Source organism: Talpa occidentalis, unplaced genomic scaffold (assembly GCF_014898055.3).
Source record: "Talpa occidentalis isolate TD23 unplaced genomic scaffold, MPIMG_talOcc4v2.1 talOcc4.3, whole genome shotgun sequence".
NCBI classification, from domain to species: Eukaryota; Metazoa; Chordata; class Mammalia; order Eulipotyphla; family Talpidae; genus Talpa; species Talpa occidentalis.
The window spans coordinates 70,242,540-70,263,026 of record NW_023603184.1 but is presented as its reverse complement, the minus strand read 5'-3'; the positions used below and the strand labels follow the sequence as shown (position 1 = coordinate 70,263,026).

Here is a 20,487-nt window from a genome sequence, read left to right as displayed (position 1 = left end):
TCCACTGTGGATTCCCATTGGAAGGTATATTAAGATTGAAAATGTGATGAGCAAATAATTGGAATACAAATGTTTATAAAAGCCAGGAAGCTTGCAGCTTAGAATGTATGAAAAAAAATCCTACATAAAAATGTATCTTGCATTTAGGACCTAAAAGTCCAAAAACTTCATTTATGAAAAGTTGGTAGTACCAGTTAAAATTGTCCTGTAATAGTAATCTCATGAAACAGAAAGTCCTCATTGTTTACATTTTCTATCCCCCATTTTTTAATCTATCTACTCCTGTATAATTGCACCACCGGACACGTAACATAGTTGCAATGGTTTGAAATAGTAATAAAGGACAAAGCTATATTAATTGTTAGTCTCAGGCTCACAATTCAGTAGTTGTCTAATTTAATAAAGTCTTATAATATTGTTGAATGATTCAGCTGCAAGAAACTTGTAAAAATTGTAATAAGCACTAGAGTCAATGCAATCTTTTTTAATTCTTGAGGGTAGTAGTTTTTCATGTTGTCCACTCTAAGGAAAGCTGCAATACGCTGCAGAGTTGTTTGTCAATGTCTAGGTTTATTTTCGTAAGAAAGTATTGATTACAGAGTGAAAAACATTTACTTTAACAGAAATCAATGAGTAACAGACAAAAGGACACTTGAAGTTTTGAAGTCTTTAAAATATGAACTGAACACTCCATCTGGGAGTTTAGTTATTGGTACAAGGGGAATACCCCAAGGGCTACACAGGTTCTAAATTGCAAGTTTATTCTTTCTCTCCTAAACCAACTCAGATACTGTGAAACAGGAGACTTCATTTCTGGCTATGAAAAGAAGTTAACTTACTTGGCACAGAGTAAGTATCGATTTTTTGGTAGATAGTGAGCATGTTTCTGCTACAAACCATACTCCACATGTTAGAGGATCTTTCTGTACATTCTGAGTTGTTTGACTTTAGTGAATGGTTAGATTTAAGTATTTATTTAAACATCGGAGAACATATGACAGAAAAGTGTTTAACATTGTCAACTCCTTTCAACATTGTCAACTCCTCATTGGCTCTTAGAGTATCAGAGAAAAACAGAATGCTTATTTGTTTGAAGTCATTTATCTATACATATAACTAATATGCAAATTTTTCTAATGTTGAGATTAGTTTGACATGAAGTAGGCTTGTTCTAAGTTGTTGTTGAATTAAAATTATCTGAGTAACCTAAGAGGTTATTCAGATAAACCAGAGAAGTTATTCAGGTAAACCAAACAACACTCAATGAATGACTCCAAATTTTATTACCCCTACCATGAAATGGGGTATCATTGCATTGTTGAGACTAAGAAGAGACATTGGCTAATGGCTCTGCACCAAATGGTGAAATATAACAACATATGATACAGAAATAGATGAAAGATTTTGTTCCTAGCACACAGACAGGCACAAATATTGCATGATTTCCAGAATTGCTGAAAGTCTTATCCTTTCTGGAAAATGTAGACCATGTTTTTTGATTGTTGACAGTAGCTACAATTCCATTAAATTTGGGGGAAGTTGTATCAAATTATGTTTAATACATAATTTGACAGATCTCCAACCCCATGACTTCTGGGAAGTTCAAGGATTTTGTTTAAAAGAAATACCATCTCCTAGAAAACGAATAAATAAAATTGATTCCTTCTCATGAAATGTCAACCGGTAATCTTGATCCAGGATCCAAAAACTATGGCTATACTGCCTCCCTTACCACCTGTTTTTGTAAATAGTTTTCTTGGAATAAATCCATACCCACTTGTTAGCGTAGCATTAATATAGTGCCTTATTTCATGCTACAGAGACTACAAGGGCAGAACTGAGTAGTTGAAAAAGAGACTGCATGCCCCATAACAAATAAAATATTTATCATCTGACCCTTTACAGAAAAAACTTGCCAACCTTGCATAGAAAGTTTTGCTTTGTGAGCTAATTATTTAATGGGTAATCATTTTGATCTAACAACATAATACTCTTTTTTCAATGACAATATTCTTAATGGTCTCTGTTTTTTAAAATAGTCCCTTAAATTTTTCTTATATCCAACAGTCTTTAACCAGTCCTGGAAAGGGAGAAGCTTTATGATATCAGTTGCTTCACTAGTTGAAATGAAAGCTTGCTAGACTAGGAAAGCAACTCCTTGGTACTTGTAAAGGGGTGGAAGAGGATAGTATTGTGGGTATTAGAAGGCAGCATATTCCAGGCTCTATGTCCCTGGAATCAGATTGTCTGAACTCCAGTCCTGGCTCTGCTACTTACTTCCTGTGACTTTAAGCTTCATAATCTTAAAAATGATGCTTTGGAAGTAGTGCCTGCTAATGAGTGTTGTTGCAAGAAGTTAGTGGATAAGACATATAAAGTGCTTACTTAGACTTTGGATCGAGATTCATCATCAATATCATTCTTATTTGTGATAGGTATATTTCTTTTTTCTTTCTCTCTTACATTTTTGTTTGCTTTATTCATCTTGGAATTGCTTTGGCAACTTCTCCTTGACTAGACAGGTGATGTTTGTATTTCTGTGATGTTTTCTGTCTCAGCATCAGTGTGACTATAGACACTAGCCATGTTTTGGATTTAATGCCAATGACCACAGTCTTGTTGACTAAATGTGTGCTTTTTACATTTTACATAGAAAATAAAAGTAGCCACAGACTCTCAGTGGTTGCACTGTTATTTACTGAATGACTGCTTGTAAGTAAAGTTTGGTAGAAGGAGTCCTTTTTAAAATTTGTGGACTGTGTGTGATTTTTCCTGGAGTAAGAATCCATAGCTGCTGTTCAGGATATTTGAATGTGAGAAATGGCATGCTGGTATAATGCTTTGCTTGACCATGGTAATTAATGGCCGTGAACCCTCCTTAATTAGAACCATTTTATTTGTAGATTTTGAATTTGATTCTGCAGCCAAAAATTCTAAGAGCCCTAACCCTTAAGAAAAAACATACACTTGTGGAGGAATGTTCTAATGATCTATAATGTAAAAGGGAAGGAACCATTTCATAACATTCAAGGTCTGTGAAACACACACACACACACACACACACACACACACACACACACCCTTTTAACATTGTTGCTTCCTCAAGATGGAGGCAAAAGTTTCCAGGAAGGCTTTTAAAGATACCAGTGTAGTAATGATTATAGTCTTTTATGACCTTGTTAATCATATTTCTGTCTTAATGTAGGGATTTCATGTTAAACTTGAATATAAAGGTTTATATTGCAAAAGAGAATATTTACAAATGGAGATAAAAGTTTTATATATAAATCCTAATGGTCCAGATGAAAAAATTCTAGCAACTTCTTAAAAATAAGCTCTTCTCTCAGCAACCTAGGAAGGAAGACTGCACAGCAACAAACACAGGGTTGGCAGGAACACCCTTGTCAGCCCATTTTAGGGCCTCAGCTGGATGTGGTGATACAAAGTGCCTTCTGTAATCTACAGTCTTCCATTTCCCTTTGCTTGCAAGACATATAGAAAGCTATGTCAGTGTGGAAACATAGCTGAACTGCTTGGTGGTGTCCTGTTGAGTTTGACCAAGTCATCCAGGAGAGACCACATCTGCATGAAAGAGGGCTGAGTATTCAGGCAGGAGTGGAAAGAGAGAACAAGCCAAAATATTACAAAAAAGGGAACATGAGAATATAGCTTCTGACCTCTGTTTGTATTGCACTCAATGATTGTAGTTGTGGTCTGGGTGTTTCCGCTGTGAGTTTTTCTACTCCATCCTGTGTCAGATGGACACCTACTTAATGGTCACTCTAGTCTATAGTGGTCTATTTTTATGACTATTGTTTGTATCACACAAAGCCGTGTCTTTCATTTGTGTCCTGTTGTGACCATCTCCTACCACTCAGACACCGAGATTATCTCTCATAATCTTCTCTTCCTTTTAAGTGATTGACCGAGGGTTAAGTGTGCTTTAAAATAAGTACTCACATGTTTTTCAAAGAATATATATTTTCCCTTTTATAGATTCACTGTATTCACTCAGCTCATTTTATATGTCTTTAATGATTTTCCCATAAAAATGTTATTTCTGTTTAACTTTACTTCCCTGAAATAACACAAACTCTTCTTCAGTATATAATATTTTCAACTTCTTGTAACTTTGGTAATTGTATGAAATGAAATACTAAGGTGTTGAACCAAACCTTATGATGAGTTCCACATTGATCTTTTAAATATTATAGCTGGCCTTTTAATATAATAGAATGATAGAATGTGATGTCTTGCATTTACTAATGAGAATGAGGCAAACTTACTATAAAATTTCAGCTTTCTTATTTTGTCCAGTATCATAAAATAATAGAAGCTAGCTCTGTAAAAACCAATCCAGATATTTTCAAGTTTCATTTAAAAAAAATTCTGAAACTTTTTCACAATAAAATGGGAAGCATGAAAGCATTTATTGTGTTTTCAAATGAACAGAAAGTATTTGTGAGAAATTAATATTAATTACTGAAGTCCTAGAAGCTATTTCTCTGACAGAATTAAAGTGAAAACCCACTAGCACCTTGCACAGTCTGTTGTTGACATTATAATTATTCTCCTATTTTGAGGAATGAATAATTATCATAGCAAATACTCTATAAACTTCTCATGCATATAATTATACCCATTCACTAAAGAAAGACAGGATTATAAGGATTACAATTAAAGGGGAAAAAAAGGATTCTTCCTCTGAATATTTTTTTCCTCCTACATCTCTGTGAAATCTAGGAGAGTGAACAAAAACAACACTAAATTGTGCTATTCCTTTAAAAATGGAATTATAAATGCTTTTTAAGGAAGTTACTGAAAATCCTCTAAGAAACAAAAAAATGTTACTTAATAGTTAAGGAGTGAAAGTGATTAATCAAGTAAAAGATGTGAATATCAAGTCTGGGATTATAATATATGGGCTATTAGGAAAGAGAAAAAAAAGACCAAAGAAAGGCTCAAGACAGGTAAAGAAAATGACTAACTGGGTGAAATGTATCTATATGGGGGTTTTACACCAAAGAAAATCCTATCACATTATCATTATTGTGAGGATCATGAAGATTGAAGTCACTGACACACACTTTGCAAACAGAGCTGGCTGCAGCTAAGGAAAAGGAGGTAGTGCTGCGAGGGCAAGGGAATTGAGTTCAACTCAACAAGAATGTATTGAACATCTGGATTGATCATTGTTATGCTAATCAGCAATGGTGTTTCATTCCCAAGTGTAAGTTCTCATCCTGCCTAAAGAAAAACATGTTCTTTGAAGAGATGGGGATAGTTATTTAATATGAAATGCTTAGCAGTAGATATGGCACCACATGATTTTTAAAGAATTAAACACTAAGTGCACCAATATAGGAGATAAATCAGAAATTAGGGGGACAGTGAATAAAAGACATTGCAGGATGAAAAAGGCAGAGCAAGTGTTGACCTTTATCATTAACATGACTGAAGTTGTAGTTTGGAATATGGAATGAAAAATTTTGGAATCCTCTGTAGTAAGAAGCAAGAAGAGAATTATAATGTGTGGGTTTCAAATAGGAATAAAATTAGCTGGAGAAATACCTTCATTCCCCACTAATCATTGTGGAGGAAAGAGAGAATGGGACAGAGTGAGGGAGTAATGGGGAATAGATAAATCTAGGGCCATTCTAAAGATTGGTTTAGGGCAGAGAACTGGAAGTAAAAAAAACCCCAAAACCCTAAAATAACTGACATCCTTCCCAGTATAAATATAATATATCCAGGGCCTCCCCTGGTGGCGCAGCGGTTGAGCGCTGGGCTGCAAAGCTGTCCGCAGCCTCTGCAGTGCCGGTTCAATCCCTGGCCACAAGTGAGGGTCCCACATGGCACGACAGACCTCTCCTGTCTCGCCCGCTGCTCCCCTCAGTAGTGAATTTCATCAGTCTGCCTGTTCTGCTCCCCGCTCTGGCTCTGGTGAATTCTCTCACCCTCCCACACTTCTGACTGTACTCAGCGTGTGTATTAATAAATAAATAAATCTTAAAAAAATAAAATAAAATATAGTATATCCAAAGAACAGAAAGGAATAGTTAAGATTTAATTCAAATAGGGAGGCATTTAATAAAATTGACTTCTGAGAATCCCCAAAGGGATAGTGTAATTAATAGTTAGTGTTAATTGTGATCAATTAACATGACAACAGAGAAAGATCTGTGACCACTGAGAAAAGAGGGAGTCATTGATTTCTTATAAAAGGACTCATTGGTTGAGTAAATGAAGCTGTTTTCTAAGTAAAGTTGAGAATTGAGCCTTGAACCAAAAATCTCAAAAGACTAAAGTAAGGGAGTGTGTCTGAACTAGGCAGTTGAGTGGGTATCCAGCATACTACCCACCTGGTTTTTTACTCAATGTCCGGCTTTCCTTGGTCAACTCCCATAATAAGATATTCAAAAACTATAGAAGAAATGGTTTTCTGAGAAACTTGTTGAAATCATAGAGTCAGTGAGCCAGAAAACCTTGTGGAAAGGCATTTTCTAACTCAAGGAACCATTGCTAATGAATGACAGTAATAAAAAAGAAACCACCATTGCTTGTTCCTATAAGGTATCATTTTACTACTGAAGTCCACCCTGAGGAAGAATTATCTTGCTCGAACATAATTTAGATTCTGTCATTCTCCTCAAGGTCTACTGAGACCTGCAGTTATTTTAGAATCCAAAGAAAACCTATGCCTCTGGGGTATGTTTCACTACCTCTCTTCGCAGTTGTGCAATAATCCAATGTTCCTTTTCTAACACTGCCTTGCCTGTTTAAAACTAGCCAAGAAAACCATGTCTTTAGCCTCTTAAATCTACAACCTCACATCTAATATCCAAACAAGGAATGCTGGTCACTGCCATTATTATCAGATAAAATATATACTAACCCCTATTGTATGTGTATAACCTCATTTTATAGACATTCTGTTTTATCTCTTTCTATTCATGATGGTATTTTATATTTTTCTTGCCATTATAGGGGAAGAAAATTTCTCTTCTATCCTCTTTTGGTCTCTAGTTAGACCTGAGTATTAAACTTAGACATATCAGCAGGAGAAAAGGATATAGTTCTTAATGAATATTTGCATTTACATGAGAGCCTTCATAAGAGAATAAAGACCCAATGAGGTGATCCGAGTAGGCAACTTTTATAACTGTTCAAGAAATAGTAAATTTGTGAATAATTGATAAGACAGAGGAGTTTAGGTTAGGTTATAAATGGTGAAGAAGTAACTAGGAATAAGAGGGTTAATTTATTAAGGATTATTTACACATATTTCTTAGCTCCAAATTCTCTGTCTTTGGTCTTAAGAAGGACTTCCTTCCTTCTGATATAGGGCAGGACCTTGCACATGTGGGTTTCATGACCTGTTATAGGAAAGAAGGTGAAGGGAAGGTCAGAGTGACACTCCTGCTCCTACCTTTTTCTCTACACCTTCTGCTTAAGATACTCAATATGTCAAGGCACCATATTTGGGGATAGTGCATCCTAAACCCCATCACTCTGGTTGTAGCTAATTTCATGGACACATAAAATGTGAGAATTGAAAGGGACTTAAGCATTTTAGAAAAAGGTTTAAAGAAGGAAATTATATTTTCCAAAGTAGCATCACAGTTTAATGGGCGGACCAAAACGACAACCCATAAGGCTACTGGTACAGATTTGTGTTCTTGACTTCTCCAAGAAATAGAAATTATGGAGACTCTAATCTTGTAGGTACCAACTAAGAATTTATTAAAGCTTATGCAACTCAGCATAAAAGAATCAGCATCTGGGACAGGGTCTGTATGCTGCTACCCAAGGTGGAGGTTCTATTTAAGCAGTTTTAACCTAGCATATTGAACTAGAGTGCTTTTTTTGCTCTTTTTTTCCATGAGGTCATTCCAACTCTCAAACTTGTGATCATCTCTTACCTGTCACTTCTTCAAGATGGAGTCCATATGATTAGCTTAGTGAGTTTTTAGCATAAAGGGTTTGATAGGAATGAAAACTTCATTTCACCTAAAGTGTGTATTGGGGACGAATTCCTTCTTAGAGCTAAGACAGTCACTACCAGTGTGGGCAGGTGCCTTGCCTTGCCTCTCCAATGGTGAAAATGCTTTCTACTTTATAATGATCTGGTTAGCTTCAGCCTGAGTCATTGTCCAATACCATGGAATTTCCTGAGACTCACCACACCTTAACTCCTGCCTAACACACTTCATGTTTTCTCCACCACAGGGAACATGTTGGTGAAAATAAAGATACTTAAAATTATGAAATTGTGGTTAGTGGATCAGAGTATAAGGTTCTGCCTGACATTTTTCAAAATTGCGTTACTTAATGTTGTAGAAGCAAAATTACTTTTATTCTTCACTTGTAGCCATATCGATATACCATAAAGTTCATTATAAGCAAAACAATTTTCTCTTTGTAACAAATGGTAGAACCACAATTTGTTATAATTTGTTCCAACATGCCTTTATAATCCAAATCAATCTTGATATGCCAGACCTTCATTTTATACTTGTCTGCACAATCCACCCTGAGTTTTTTTCATCCCATAAGGCTCACATTTGTACCCTTTTTCTAAGTAATACATAGGTAAGTTGCCTAGGAAAATTTAGTCATCTGGTGCAATTCACCTTTGGCACTTCTCATTTACAGTTCCTGTGCAGCATTTAGGACATTGTAAGAATCCTCCTAGTGGTCCATCTGCCTCCTTTACCCTTAAAATTGCCCTCCTGCCCTTCTCTTCCTCATTTCTGTCACTTACTCTTTCCTTCTCCCTCCCACTTTTTTTTTTTTTTTTTTAAACCAAGCTCTGCATTTTTTTCGTTAGTATAAAAGCTTTGTTTCTCTCGGGCGATGTTATCAGCACTGCGGATCCTAGCATCTCAAAATCTGATTCTGATTCTTCTGTTACAGCCAACAGTATGACTTTTAAAAAAATCAATTTTTAAGTTCCTTATCTGCTCCTCTACTTCTAGGATGACTGAATCTTTCATAACTAATGGGGTTATTGGTTTCAGGGACTCTTAAAGGGAAATGGAGATTGCAGTTTGTGTAAAAAAGCAAAAATGAGAGTGCAATTAAATGTATTAACTATAGCTTTATTTAGATACATTTTATGTTGACTTGATTGACTTTGTCTAGTATAGAGATTTGCCATTAAAAATTAGTTTTGATGAGAATATAATGGTTTAATATCACTGTTATTGTATGTTTGGCTTATGAATTTCTGAGGGAACAATCACACCAAATTTAACTTCTCAATAGGTAGCAAAAAGATCAGGATGGCTATTCTGCATATCTTTTGTAATCTTAAAATGTTTCAGTGTACATTGGATGCTGACTGGTGAACACATGGTGATATCTGTGACTGTCTAGACTCAATTCATAAGCACATCCAAGCAGATCTCAAAGGTCTGAATTGATTAGAGTCTTAATTCCATGTTTTATATTTGTGCCATTGAATCAAATGTGCTTGTCTTTTCTAATAGTCTGTTTTACTTAAAATTCCCATTACAAAGTGCGTAGTTTGTTTGCCAAATTCCACATTTCTTAAGTAAGTTTGCATAAAATTTTCCACAATACCTAGAAATATTATTTCAGCTCCATGGCCTTCTCTAACAGCCTGTGTTCACTTTGCATGATGTTTTAGATTCCTTGATTACCTAAAGATGTTAGTACTTTTTCCTCATGATTCTTTAATCATAAAATATTATTCAACAAGAATATTATCATTATAACTTGAACTCATCTGAGGAAATCTTTTAAAACATGAACATGTAGTGAATACCTTTCTTTATATTTTCTCTACTCCTTAAGCATCAAATCAATGCGCTATATTTGGGGATGAGGTAATGCCTCATGTCTTTCGCTACTTGGGGCTCACATAGAGACTTGGAAGCTGTGGGCACACGATTCTTATTATGGTGGATGTTTAATTAATGGGTGGCCATGCATAGTTGTACTAAAATTTCCACAGCAAGAAATTCTTTTCCAAATACTTGAAATCTTCTGTGACCAACTTTGCCAGTCTTGTCAAGCACTTATGGAACTAGAATCACCAAATGCAATTAGAACTAGAATAGGGCCTCGTCGGTGGTACAGTGGGTTGAGCACAGTGCTGTGAAGCTGTCTGCTGCCTCTGCAGCACTGGTTCTATTCCCGGCAGGCCAGGAAGATACCCACATGGCATGGCAGACCTCTCCTGTCTCGCCCACTACTCTACTCAGCCGTGTACTTCAGTCCATCTGCCTGTTCTGCTCCCAGTTCTGTCTGTGGTGAATTCTCTCACCCTCCTGCGCCTCTGGCCTGTACCCCAGCTCTTGTGTAAATAAATCAATCTTTAAAAAAAGAACTAGAATAGAGGTATTTATTGAATCCTATATTTGAAGTGAAATGTTAATATCTTAATATTAACCATGGAAGTTTGCACACCACCAATCAAGCCATCTGTTTAAAATCATGCTAGGTGCTGGTATTAAAAATAATATCTTTTACAAGTTTAAGTACTAATCCTTAAAAGCTGATGATAAAACTGAAGCATCCAGGGAAGGAAGAGGTTGGGAGAGATGAGAAGCAAGAAGGAAGGAGGCACAATAGACCATGGTGGTGGACTATGGGTGATTCGGTGGTGGGTGCAATAGTCAAATGATCTTTGCAAAATTTTTATCAGTCCCTATCACTCCTTTGTTAAACCTTGGTAACAAGTTACTGTTTTGCTCAAGATGTATTTCCACACCTTTAGTATGTACTTCTGTTGCTTACTAGTTTAGTGCTCACTCCGCCCCACCTGATCCTATGCCACACCTGTCCCTGGGCTCACCAGGCTCTAGGCACTCTGCACTGTCCTTCCTTTACCCATATGTGACTGAAGATGTTCCATGGATAGTTGAGCACTTCTCTTCATCTGGTCATTCTTCAGTTTAAACTTTCATTTTTAGAGGTTTCCTATAACTAACGGAACAAAATCCTTTCCTCTTACTGTCGTCTTTCAGCAATGTCTTAATTATCTGTCAGTTTGTACTGATATATTTATCTGTGTGATAGTTCATTTAGCTACTTCCTTCTCCATTAGCTTGCAAGTCTAATACAATCAGGAAGCATGTCTATTTGGTCCATTGCTTGTCTCATGCACAGATCCAGCGTCTGTCACATAGTAGCCGCTCACTCACAGCTTGCATGCAAAATCCATGTAGGTGTGAACATAGTTCCATTTTCTAGCAGCGTTCTCTATTAAATAGGGAAATAATGTCAAAAACTATAGATTTTTTCTCTATTTCTGGTGAATGTACAAATAGCAATTGTCTTGATGATGAATGATTTAAGCAAGTCTTAGAAAGTTATCAATATAGGTGATTATAAAAAATAAAATTGAATACTCTGGAAAAATGTGGAATCTCCATGCTTGGAGGAGTAGTCAGAGAATAATAAATTAGGTTTATGTAATTTAAGGTCTATGGAAGGCTCTAGACAGAGACAAGATGATTTGATAGGCAAAGACATGTATTTAGTATGCCTTTCTCTCTCTCTTTTTTTTTTTTTGTTTAGTACTTTGTTGAGGGCCCAACTCTTTGTTCTTTTGCATGAATAGGGAAAGGGCTTAGGAATTCTCCTTTTGATTCTGATTTCGTTTTTTCCACCTTTAAGAAGTTTGTTATAATATAATATGGCATAGTGTTCGTAAGTGCTGTACAAACATTTGGGAAAAAAACTGACAGCACAATACTCAAAAACTGTTGGTGACACATAAGAAGATAGGAATCTAGTAAAAACAGCAGCTAAGTTTTACATGTGATAAATGCTTAAGATATACATAATAGAATAAAGATATGGCATGTTCCCTTGAATAAAGCATACAGCTTACTATGGCAGCATCCTTGGAAGGTCACTGGAAAGGTTGTAGCTTATAAATTATTGTAAAGTGATGGAAGAGAGAAATTTCAGATTTCCCTCTGAAATCAAAGGGAAAGTTTTACCAACAAATGCAGATGAGGTGGCTTATAACACCCAGGCACTTTGCCCACCTGAGATTCCTTTTATGTATTTCTGCACTAAGTTCTATGGGGCGCAACTTTCTGTGCTCACTTCATCTATCTCATGAATGAAATCAGGCATGAGCAAATGTGAGATTTGTGATAAGATCATATTGACTTCTAATAAATCAATTACATTGTAATAATTTTGCAGTTTTAAAATGTGTTGGAGCATAACTGACTATAGTAGACTTAGTCAGGAAAAAAGACTTATAGTCAGAAAAACTTGATATGGTCCCAAAGCTTTCATTTCTAACAGAGCAACCTGGGCAAACTCCTTCCTTCATTTATCCCACTTTCTTTGTCTCTAAATGAAGTTGATAACATTGGAATTTGTTGAAATGCAGCAATGAAGGCAGAAACATTTTAGAAAATGTGAATGTCTCTAAATTAAAAATTTTCTCAGAGAATTAATTTTCTTTCAGCTAGAGGTAACAGCCAAAGATCACAGGATTGAAAGTTCCCCTACTCAGGGTCTGCTTTTGTTGAGAAAAATATGTGAACCAGCCTTTTGAAGTGATAGAGCCTTTTTCCTGTAGGAAAAGAAGAGCATAAGAGCATGTGGCTGGTAGTTTCCAGTGAACATATATGTGGCTTCTTAAATTCAGTTTTATATTGTAATCCTGGTACAGTGATTTGAGTATAATGGCAAGAAAAGCAATGAGGAGAAAGGGAAGAGGTGATCTTGCTAAATGAAATGGGAAGACATGGAAATATTTGGCTCAATGAGTTTTGAAAAGCACTATTAGTACTTTCTGAAGATGGTTTGTTAAAATCAACCCAGCCCAGTGGTTCCATGGAAGGAGAGATGTTGTCAAAGAAGTGAGGCCTCATCAGATTTCTATGACATTGCCTTTACTTATTGTTCTTCAGTAGCTACTTGTGCCATATAAATAATATCCACACTTTTCCATCTCTTATTCCCTTCTACTCTCCTTGCTGTGAAAGATTCAGAGCAAACTTGTGGGAGAAAATCAAAATTACTTTTTTAGACAAATCAGTTTACACCCATGACACAAGTAATAAAGTATTTCTGGCCTATCTATTGTTATACACTCTTGGTACTTTTAGCCGTGTTTTTTAATTTCAGAAGGAAACTTTCCATTTATGAAAAACAGGTGTGACTTAGCAGTCAAACTGCTTATTTAATTGATGCACATACCATTTGAAGGGAATATATTTTAGTAAACAATTTTTGCCTTCACTAGTATTAGAATTCCCCAAGACTTCCACTATACTGTAAGGGTGTCATTTTATCCATACATGAAAGGCACTGAGAGACTGAACAGAGAGGATTATTCAGGAAAGCTTCTCCCTTACCAGATTTTGTGAGCTCCTCAGTATGGCACTGATGAATCTGTGTAACAATCTTTGTTTTGAAGGAAGGAGAAATACTATATTCTCTGCAAAACTTTACATCCTTCTTAGGATGTACTTGTGAACTAATTAACATATACCATATATATATATATGTATATATAAGCATATATATATATATATGCTTATTTTGGAATCAAAACAGAATCTTTCAAATTCCTTAATATCAGTCATGTATCCATGTTCCTTTCAGTCTAATGATGCTATAAATATGGGAATGTTAACTACATACAGCAACTGAGTAGTTTATTTTTTATTGTGACAAAATGTATGTAATATTAATTTTTCTACTTTCACTACTTCTGTCGTTAAAGGTTTGATTTGACTTGATTTTGTCTAATTCTGGTAGAAGTGAATGTTGCTGGGAGTTAAAAATGCACCATCAAGGACTTCTCGGCATAGAATTTGAAGACCTGGCTTAGCAAAAGTCTGACTTAAGAAACAATAAACATCTGATATTTTTCTTTTTCCTTCTGACTTGTTTCACTGAGCACAATCCCTTCCAGCTCCATCCATGTTGTTGTGAATGGCATGAGTTTATCTTTTTTGATATAAATTATATAAAAAATAAAAAATTCCAAAATAAAAGAAACAATAAGCAAATGTATTTCTGGTACTACTATGCACTGAGTATTAAGGTAAATACAATACACATATGTGCATTAGACACAGTCCCAGTCTCAAACAGGTGTTTGTCTACTTGGAGAATTATGATTAATGTGCTTGAAAAATAATGATAGAATAAAGCAAGGACCTAAAGAGTGATAAATAGGTGCTGATAGCAGTCACAAAAGGAAGAGTACAGTGAACTGATAAGAGAAAAATTCTAAAGGAAATATCTAATAGCTGAGCCTGGCAGGAATCTTCAGACTTTAAATACAGACCTCAGAAGTCATTTTAAGCAAGAGGATAGACAAGGTCAAAGGTTCAGAGACAAAAGAACATGTAATTATTTTAGATAATCTTGATTCATTTCTAGATCATGGTCTTACGTTTTTTTCATGGTACTCAGGAGAACTTTTACCCAAGGAGTTAGGGTTAAAGCAAATCTATCTTTGCTATCTCTCACTTACTGAAATAGGCCCTCTGCAATATATTCAATTTCTTAGTAGTTCAAGTAGGGCCGAAGTGTCTGATTTATTTGAAAACTGAGGTCCCTGTTCCTCTTTTTCCCTTTAAGAATGTAGATGAAAAACAAAAAAAAAATACCCGAAAGTATACCTCTCTTAGAATCAGATATTAAATTTTTGAGTTTCATTATAGAATAGACTATATTGTAAGAAAAGTGCTTAATTTAGCAACAGTAATAATCATGACATTGTGACATGCTTTAAAACAAAGGCAGCAACAAAAACAGTGTTGACATGGCTGGGTGAGAAATATTAGGAGATTCTGAGTTTGTGTGCTTCTCTCTAGTTGCAGTCTCTGCTGAACCTTCTACTCTGGTCTCTAGACCCTCTATTAATCCCAGATGCCTATTGGTGAGATGAGCTAGTTTTTTGGGATTATAAGTACAGCTGGTGGTTTAGCCTATCTTTATCTGTGAAAACATAATTGGAGAAAATAAATAATAATTCTTTAATTCTATTATCTTTAACTCTGTTATTATCTAATAATTCTTTAACTCTATTATCTTTAACTCTATTATTTATCTCTAGTCTAATTAACTGGAAATGCTGGCCCTCCTATGAAAAACAGAAATGTTCCTTTTAAAGAATATACCAGAGATTGGAGATGAGATAATTCTGAAGAGGCATTAACAATCTTACTCATTATTACTTGAATTATCATGTACTTCATAGTATTATTAGGTTATACATCTTCATATCTGCCCAGGAATCCCCCTATGTTAGTGGAAATTATTCATGCATTAGAGTGAAATCAACCAAGATTGAAAACGTGTTAACTTCTAGTTTTTAATGACAAATTACTTAGATGTCTTGGTTTCTTAGTCTATAGCAAGAGATTAATAATAATATAATACTCACGGAGTTGTAATAAAGATGACATTAATGTATATGCATATATATTAATTACATATAAAGTTCAAGTTAACCTTTACAGCCAACTATTACTAATTATTGTTGTCATAATATTTAAGAACCATCTTCTGAAAAGTCATTCCCCTTGTGCTTTTACCAGCATGAGAAGCTGATACATGAATTGGAAGAAGAGAGACACTTACGCCTTCAGAGCGAGAAGCGATTACAGGAGGTGACACTGGAGTCTGAGCGCAACAGAATTCAGATGCGCAGCCTGCAGCAGCAATTCTCCAGGTAATGTTCTGAACTGAGCATCATGCAATAGGAGGTGCATCGCTCCCTGTACCAGTAACAGATTTGCTTGAAATTGCACTGTGCAAGTTTCTGTTGCATTTGAGGAGCTAATATTCCAATTAGGCCTTCCCCTCTGGTCCGTCTATACTAATGCATTTGTACCTCATACAGTTTTTGGCTTCTTTTCCTCCCTATGACTTTCCATGGGGGTCTTCCAGTAAGATGTGGTAGCATTTTGATCTGTAGGCATGTCCTCTGACAGGCCAGACAGAAGGAGAACATAAATTTAGACCTCCAGTAAGCTCTTAATCTTTACTGAGAGAAAGCATTTAGGAGAAGTAAAACAAAATAATAATAATTTCCTTTCCCTTAAAAAAAAAAAAACAGAACTGGATTTTGAAAGGATATTAAAAATAGCTCATCTTAGATTTAATTTTAGCACAATCAGACTCTTTCAACTTCCATTTATTGTTAATATGAAGCAGGTGAAGGTTTGATCTTACATATGAATATCTATTTAGTTCCATGGACCAGAAATGGGCACCCTATGATGGGTGATTTGTTTTCATTTCTCTTTCACTTCACCATTTGCAAAGTCAGGAAAAGCATTTTTGTTTCATTTACCCTTTACAGGATTATCCCAGGCAGAATGAAGTTTGAGAAGTTGTCCTAAAATTTTCATGAACAAGCTGTGTGAGTCTTGTCTTTAACTTGCCATTGGGATTTATGTAACTGCATGATCGGTGATGTATAAGATAGTATCTCAGTTATGAAACTGATAATAGCTACCTTTAATTTTTAGATGTGTTGCAGGTAGACACCAAAGTGGAACCTCCAAATGATTTATCTTATTGTAGCTAATGTCATGAATTCTTTTGTCTTTGGTTCAGAGACTTCTTGGAAGAACAGGATAGGGAGAATGGATGACTTATTTGTGTTCAGAGTCATGATTTAACACTGCACAAATGTTCAATCCCATGCATAATACACAGGTGCCATAGAAATCTACCAATCAATACTTGAATGGATTCATGTCCCACCCCTCACAGTCTATTACTTATACCACTCTGTACTCAATTTTTCATTTGGTTTGATGGCAACTCTGACTTTATGTCTCCAACTTAAAATAATAGATCATCCCCCTCTGAAACAACTTTAAAACAAGCACTGCTTCCTAATACTTGCCATTTTAATGATCTAGGAAAGGAGGAGGCAGATCTTGCTACCCCTGTGAGTCTAATTGAGATGTCTCAGCATTCAAATTATTGATTTATAGGGTGTGAGGCACATGGCACAGTAAATTATTTTCATATGATGCCAGGTCATCTGCTGTAAATCAAATGACAATCATATACTGATTTGAGTTATACTAGAGCCAATGCTGATAGAGAAGATAATCATGTGTAAAATAAATAGTGGTTGGTTTTACATACTGATTTTGTGACAGTTCTGTGCCACTGTCCTCCCCCATGTGATCAGTTTTCTTATATAAAGCTTTATTGAAACTGGAAAGTTCAGTATAATTACAGCCAAACAATTAATATAAATTAGCAAACGATGGGAGAATAAATCCATATATAACAGATAAGATAATTGCACAATTTAAGTAGGCCCACTGAACCATTTCTGATGGTCTTTCACATTCTGAACATTGGTTTTTAGGATATTTCTAGCTATGATTATTTAAACAATTCTGTTCCTATAATTTACTCTTTGTAAAATCCTCAGTATTGCATAACATACCAATAATGCATTACCCTTGGACATGGACAGCATCTAAATGTTCACACAAATAATTTCTATAATCTAAATTACTGTATTGAATTTGAAACTTTCATACTAATATTTTTCTCCCTTTTCTCCTTGGTAGGAAAACACATCTTATATGTGATGATATTTAAGATAGTAACTTCCTTTGAATATTGTACATGGGTTGAGGTTACTGTTAAAAATAATGCTAATTACCTATACCTTTTCAAAAGATAGGAAGTGGTTTCTAATAAAAGGTAATTTTATAATAAGGCTGGTGAAATAAAAACAGAAAATGGCAAGTAGTCCTACTAACAAGCCCCCACATATTTTCTGAAGATAAACATTTACTCTAGCTCTAAGGCTTTTGCCAGGTAAGATAAAAAGAAAAATACAGATGAATATGTAATTCTTAACTCATAGTCTTTGAACTGGGTAATACTTTAATACTTTGAGAGCAAAATGCTTGCCATAGTCCTTTCACAGATGCCATTGAAGCCTATAATAGACAATGGTTCAAAATGATAAAAATTGGCATCAGTTCTTAGAAGTACTATTATTTCTGCTGTGCCACCTCTTTCTACATATACTTTCTGCTATTTCACCTTTTTCTACATTTACCCTTTGTAAAATTCTCAGTATTACATAACATGCAATTTAATGTATTATTTTATAATAATACTTTAATATATTATTTTATAATGCATTATTATTTAATGTATTACTTTATAATACATTAAATAGGAATTCTGGACCCATGTCTAAATATTAACAAGTAAAACAGGAAGAACTCCAGTGCTGAAGAGTCTCAAGTCAAGTACTGTACTACAAATTCATGGGAACATCCCTATATATACTAGTGGTATCTACATAAATCCTCTTTTATGAATTGGAACATAGAAACATAAGCTGCCTGGGCTTAGTTAGGGGAAGTATTTTTCCTGGTATGTTTGTGGTAATGTAGCCTTATAGAAGTTAATGAGGTTCCAAGTCTCAGATTTAGTGATGAGGTGAGGCATTGGAGAAGAAGGTGAATAGTGAAGTTAGAAGCTGGGACATTGCATATATGGGTGGAAGTGGGGAGGTAGAGTTTAAGTGTCAGAATGAGTGATTCAAGAACATTAGTCTGAGACTTGATTTTGTTTTTTCCAGGTAGGTGATAGATCGTGTGGCTTAAAGGAACCTGCCAAATCTAAACATTTGTGATTGCCTGTGGTTATGCATAATGGGATCCCTTAGGTGATAGAATCTAGAAAAACTTTTGAATGAGCCATTCTCTTTTATGTCACTACCAGACCTTCATCCATATTCCCATTCATCTCTTGACTTCCAGTTAGGATATAATTGTCAGTAATCAAAATTGCCCAATTAGAAATTATATAATCAGCTCTAAACTCATAAATCAGAAACTTCCTGCTTTGAGAGTGATGTAAGAATGTAACAAACTTAACTCAGACCATTTATACTCCTTAATGTAAATGCAGGGAAAAAAAAAAGATATTTTCAGGCCAAGCCTTCCCTGTAGATGAGAGAGCTTCTATAAGGTGGTACTGAGAAGCAGGTGGTGTTATCATTAGGGCTGCCCCTCATTTGCCTTACTGTTTGATGATGTAAATCAAAGATGCAGTCCAGATGCCATAATGATTATTTAACCTGTTGTCTGTGTGATATAAACAACTGGGCATATTTTAGGTGACATTAGCTTTGTGATCTCTCTAATTCTAGAACTGTCTCCAACCATATTTAGAAAACAGACTTGTGAGCAAATAAGCTACTCTGCAGAGTATTGATTTCATGCAACCCATGTGTGATTTGCAAATGGCTTTGAGTTGTTCTCTTTGGAAATCTAGTCATTATGTACATTATTACTAAAAACTACTGTTCTTATTAGACAGCCACTTTTATTATTCTCATAATAAGATAGGACATACTATGCACCATGAAAATTGTATAATCCAGATAGAGAAGCCTTGTGTACATGTATGAACAAAACAACACATTTATAGGTTAGCTGTGAGTGAATTGAAATTTATCCAAATTCAGAACAGACTGCATATTAATGGCACGTTGTTATGCAAAGGCATGAATGAACCAGATGAAATTAGTGACTGAGTAGTTATATTAACAATCATAATACTCATATTTTATGTATGACAGGTTTCTGCTGCAATGTGTTGGAAGCTTTATGTTAGAACAGCCTGGTAGACTTACCATTAGGCATGCATACTTTGTACACTATATATTTTGATATTTAGCAAACCATATCACATCAAAGCATCAGAAATCAATTAGTGTTTCTCTGCAGCCTTGAATTGTTCTGTGTGTGTATGTGAATATGTATACACGTGTATATCACACAGTGTAAATTTAAGTAAAGGCAATAATTATGCTTTGTCACCCATAATTGACTTAGCTAGTTAAAAATCATCAGCATGGAATTCAAACTTTCACTCCTTAGCTTCAGGATTTCTCTGCACCTGTTCTGACCTTAATTCCCTGCACTGCTATCTGCTGCCTAGAAACTATTTATTTGCTTTCTATAGTGGGGATTTCTCCTATCACCATGGATTGCTACTCTTAAATACTGTCTACAGTGTGTCGAAACTTGAAGGAGATGTGAATAGAGATGGTTTTATTGCTTAGCTCCTACATTAGTTGCTGCCCATTTGGAAGCTATAGGTTCCTGGCTTAGAAGTGAATGTTGAAGAGAATAATATGCTCTTAAATGTTCTACCCTTATTTTCCCTTCAGCCTCTGTACCTGCCTAGAACATTAAAAGAACATTTTTTTTCCTACATCTTTGGAAGGAGAAAAACATAACAAGATGAGAAAAGCTGTCAATTGACCTTTGGATAAGTAATAGCCCAGACTTCTGTTCTTCTTCTAGATTTGTTTCCATTTCAGATGATTCCATCACCTTTCACTGATCACAGAACCTGGCTCTCCTGAGTGCTTTGTTCCTCCCGAAGAATACAGAGAGCAGTTTTGTATTGATTTGGGGTGGCTGTTTCTGTACTATCAGTAATAATTCTCACTGAGACTTCTCATAAAAA

General features: G+C 35.3%; 1 protein-coding gene across 26 annotated transcripts in view; it reads left to right on the top strand.

The window, feature by feature from the left end:
* The window catches only part of NCKAP5 (NCK associated protein 5), a 1,249,968-nt gene that overhangs the window by 809,819 nt on the left and 419,662 nt on the right, over positions 1-20,487 (top strand). For 25 of the 26 annotated variants that reach the window (XM_054699647.1, XM_054699644.1, XM_054699660.1 and 22 more), the window contains one exon: positions 15,552-15,685. In XM_054699647.1, the coding sequence (XP_054555622.1) occupies positions 15,552-15,685 (134 nt within the window). Of the gene's footprint in view, positions 1-15,551; positions 15,686-16,341; positions 16,379-20,487 lie in introns of those variants that run through there. The other variant, XM_054699667.1, reaches the window with a different exon arrangement.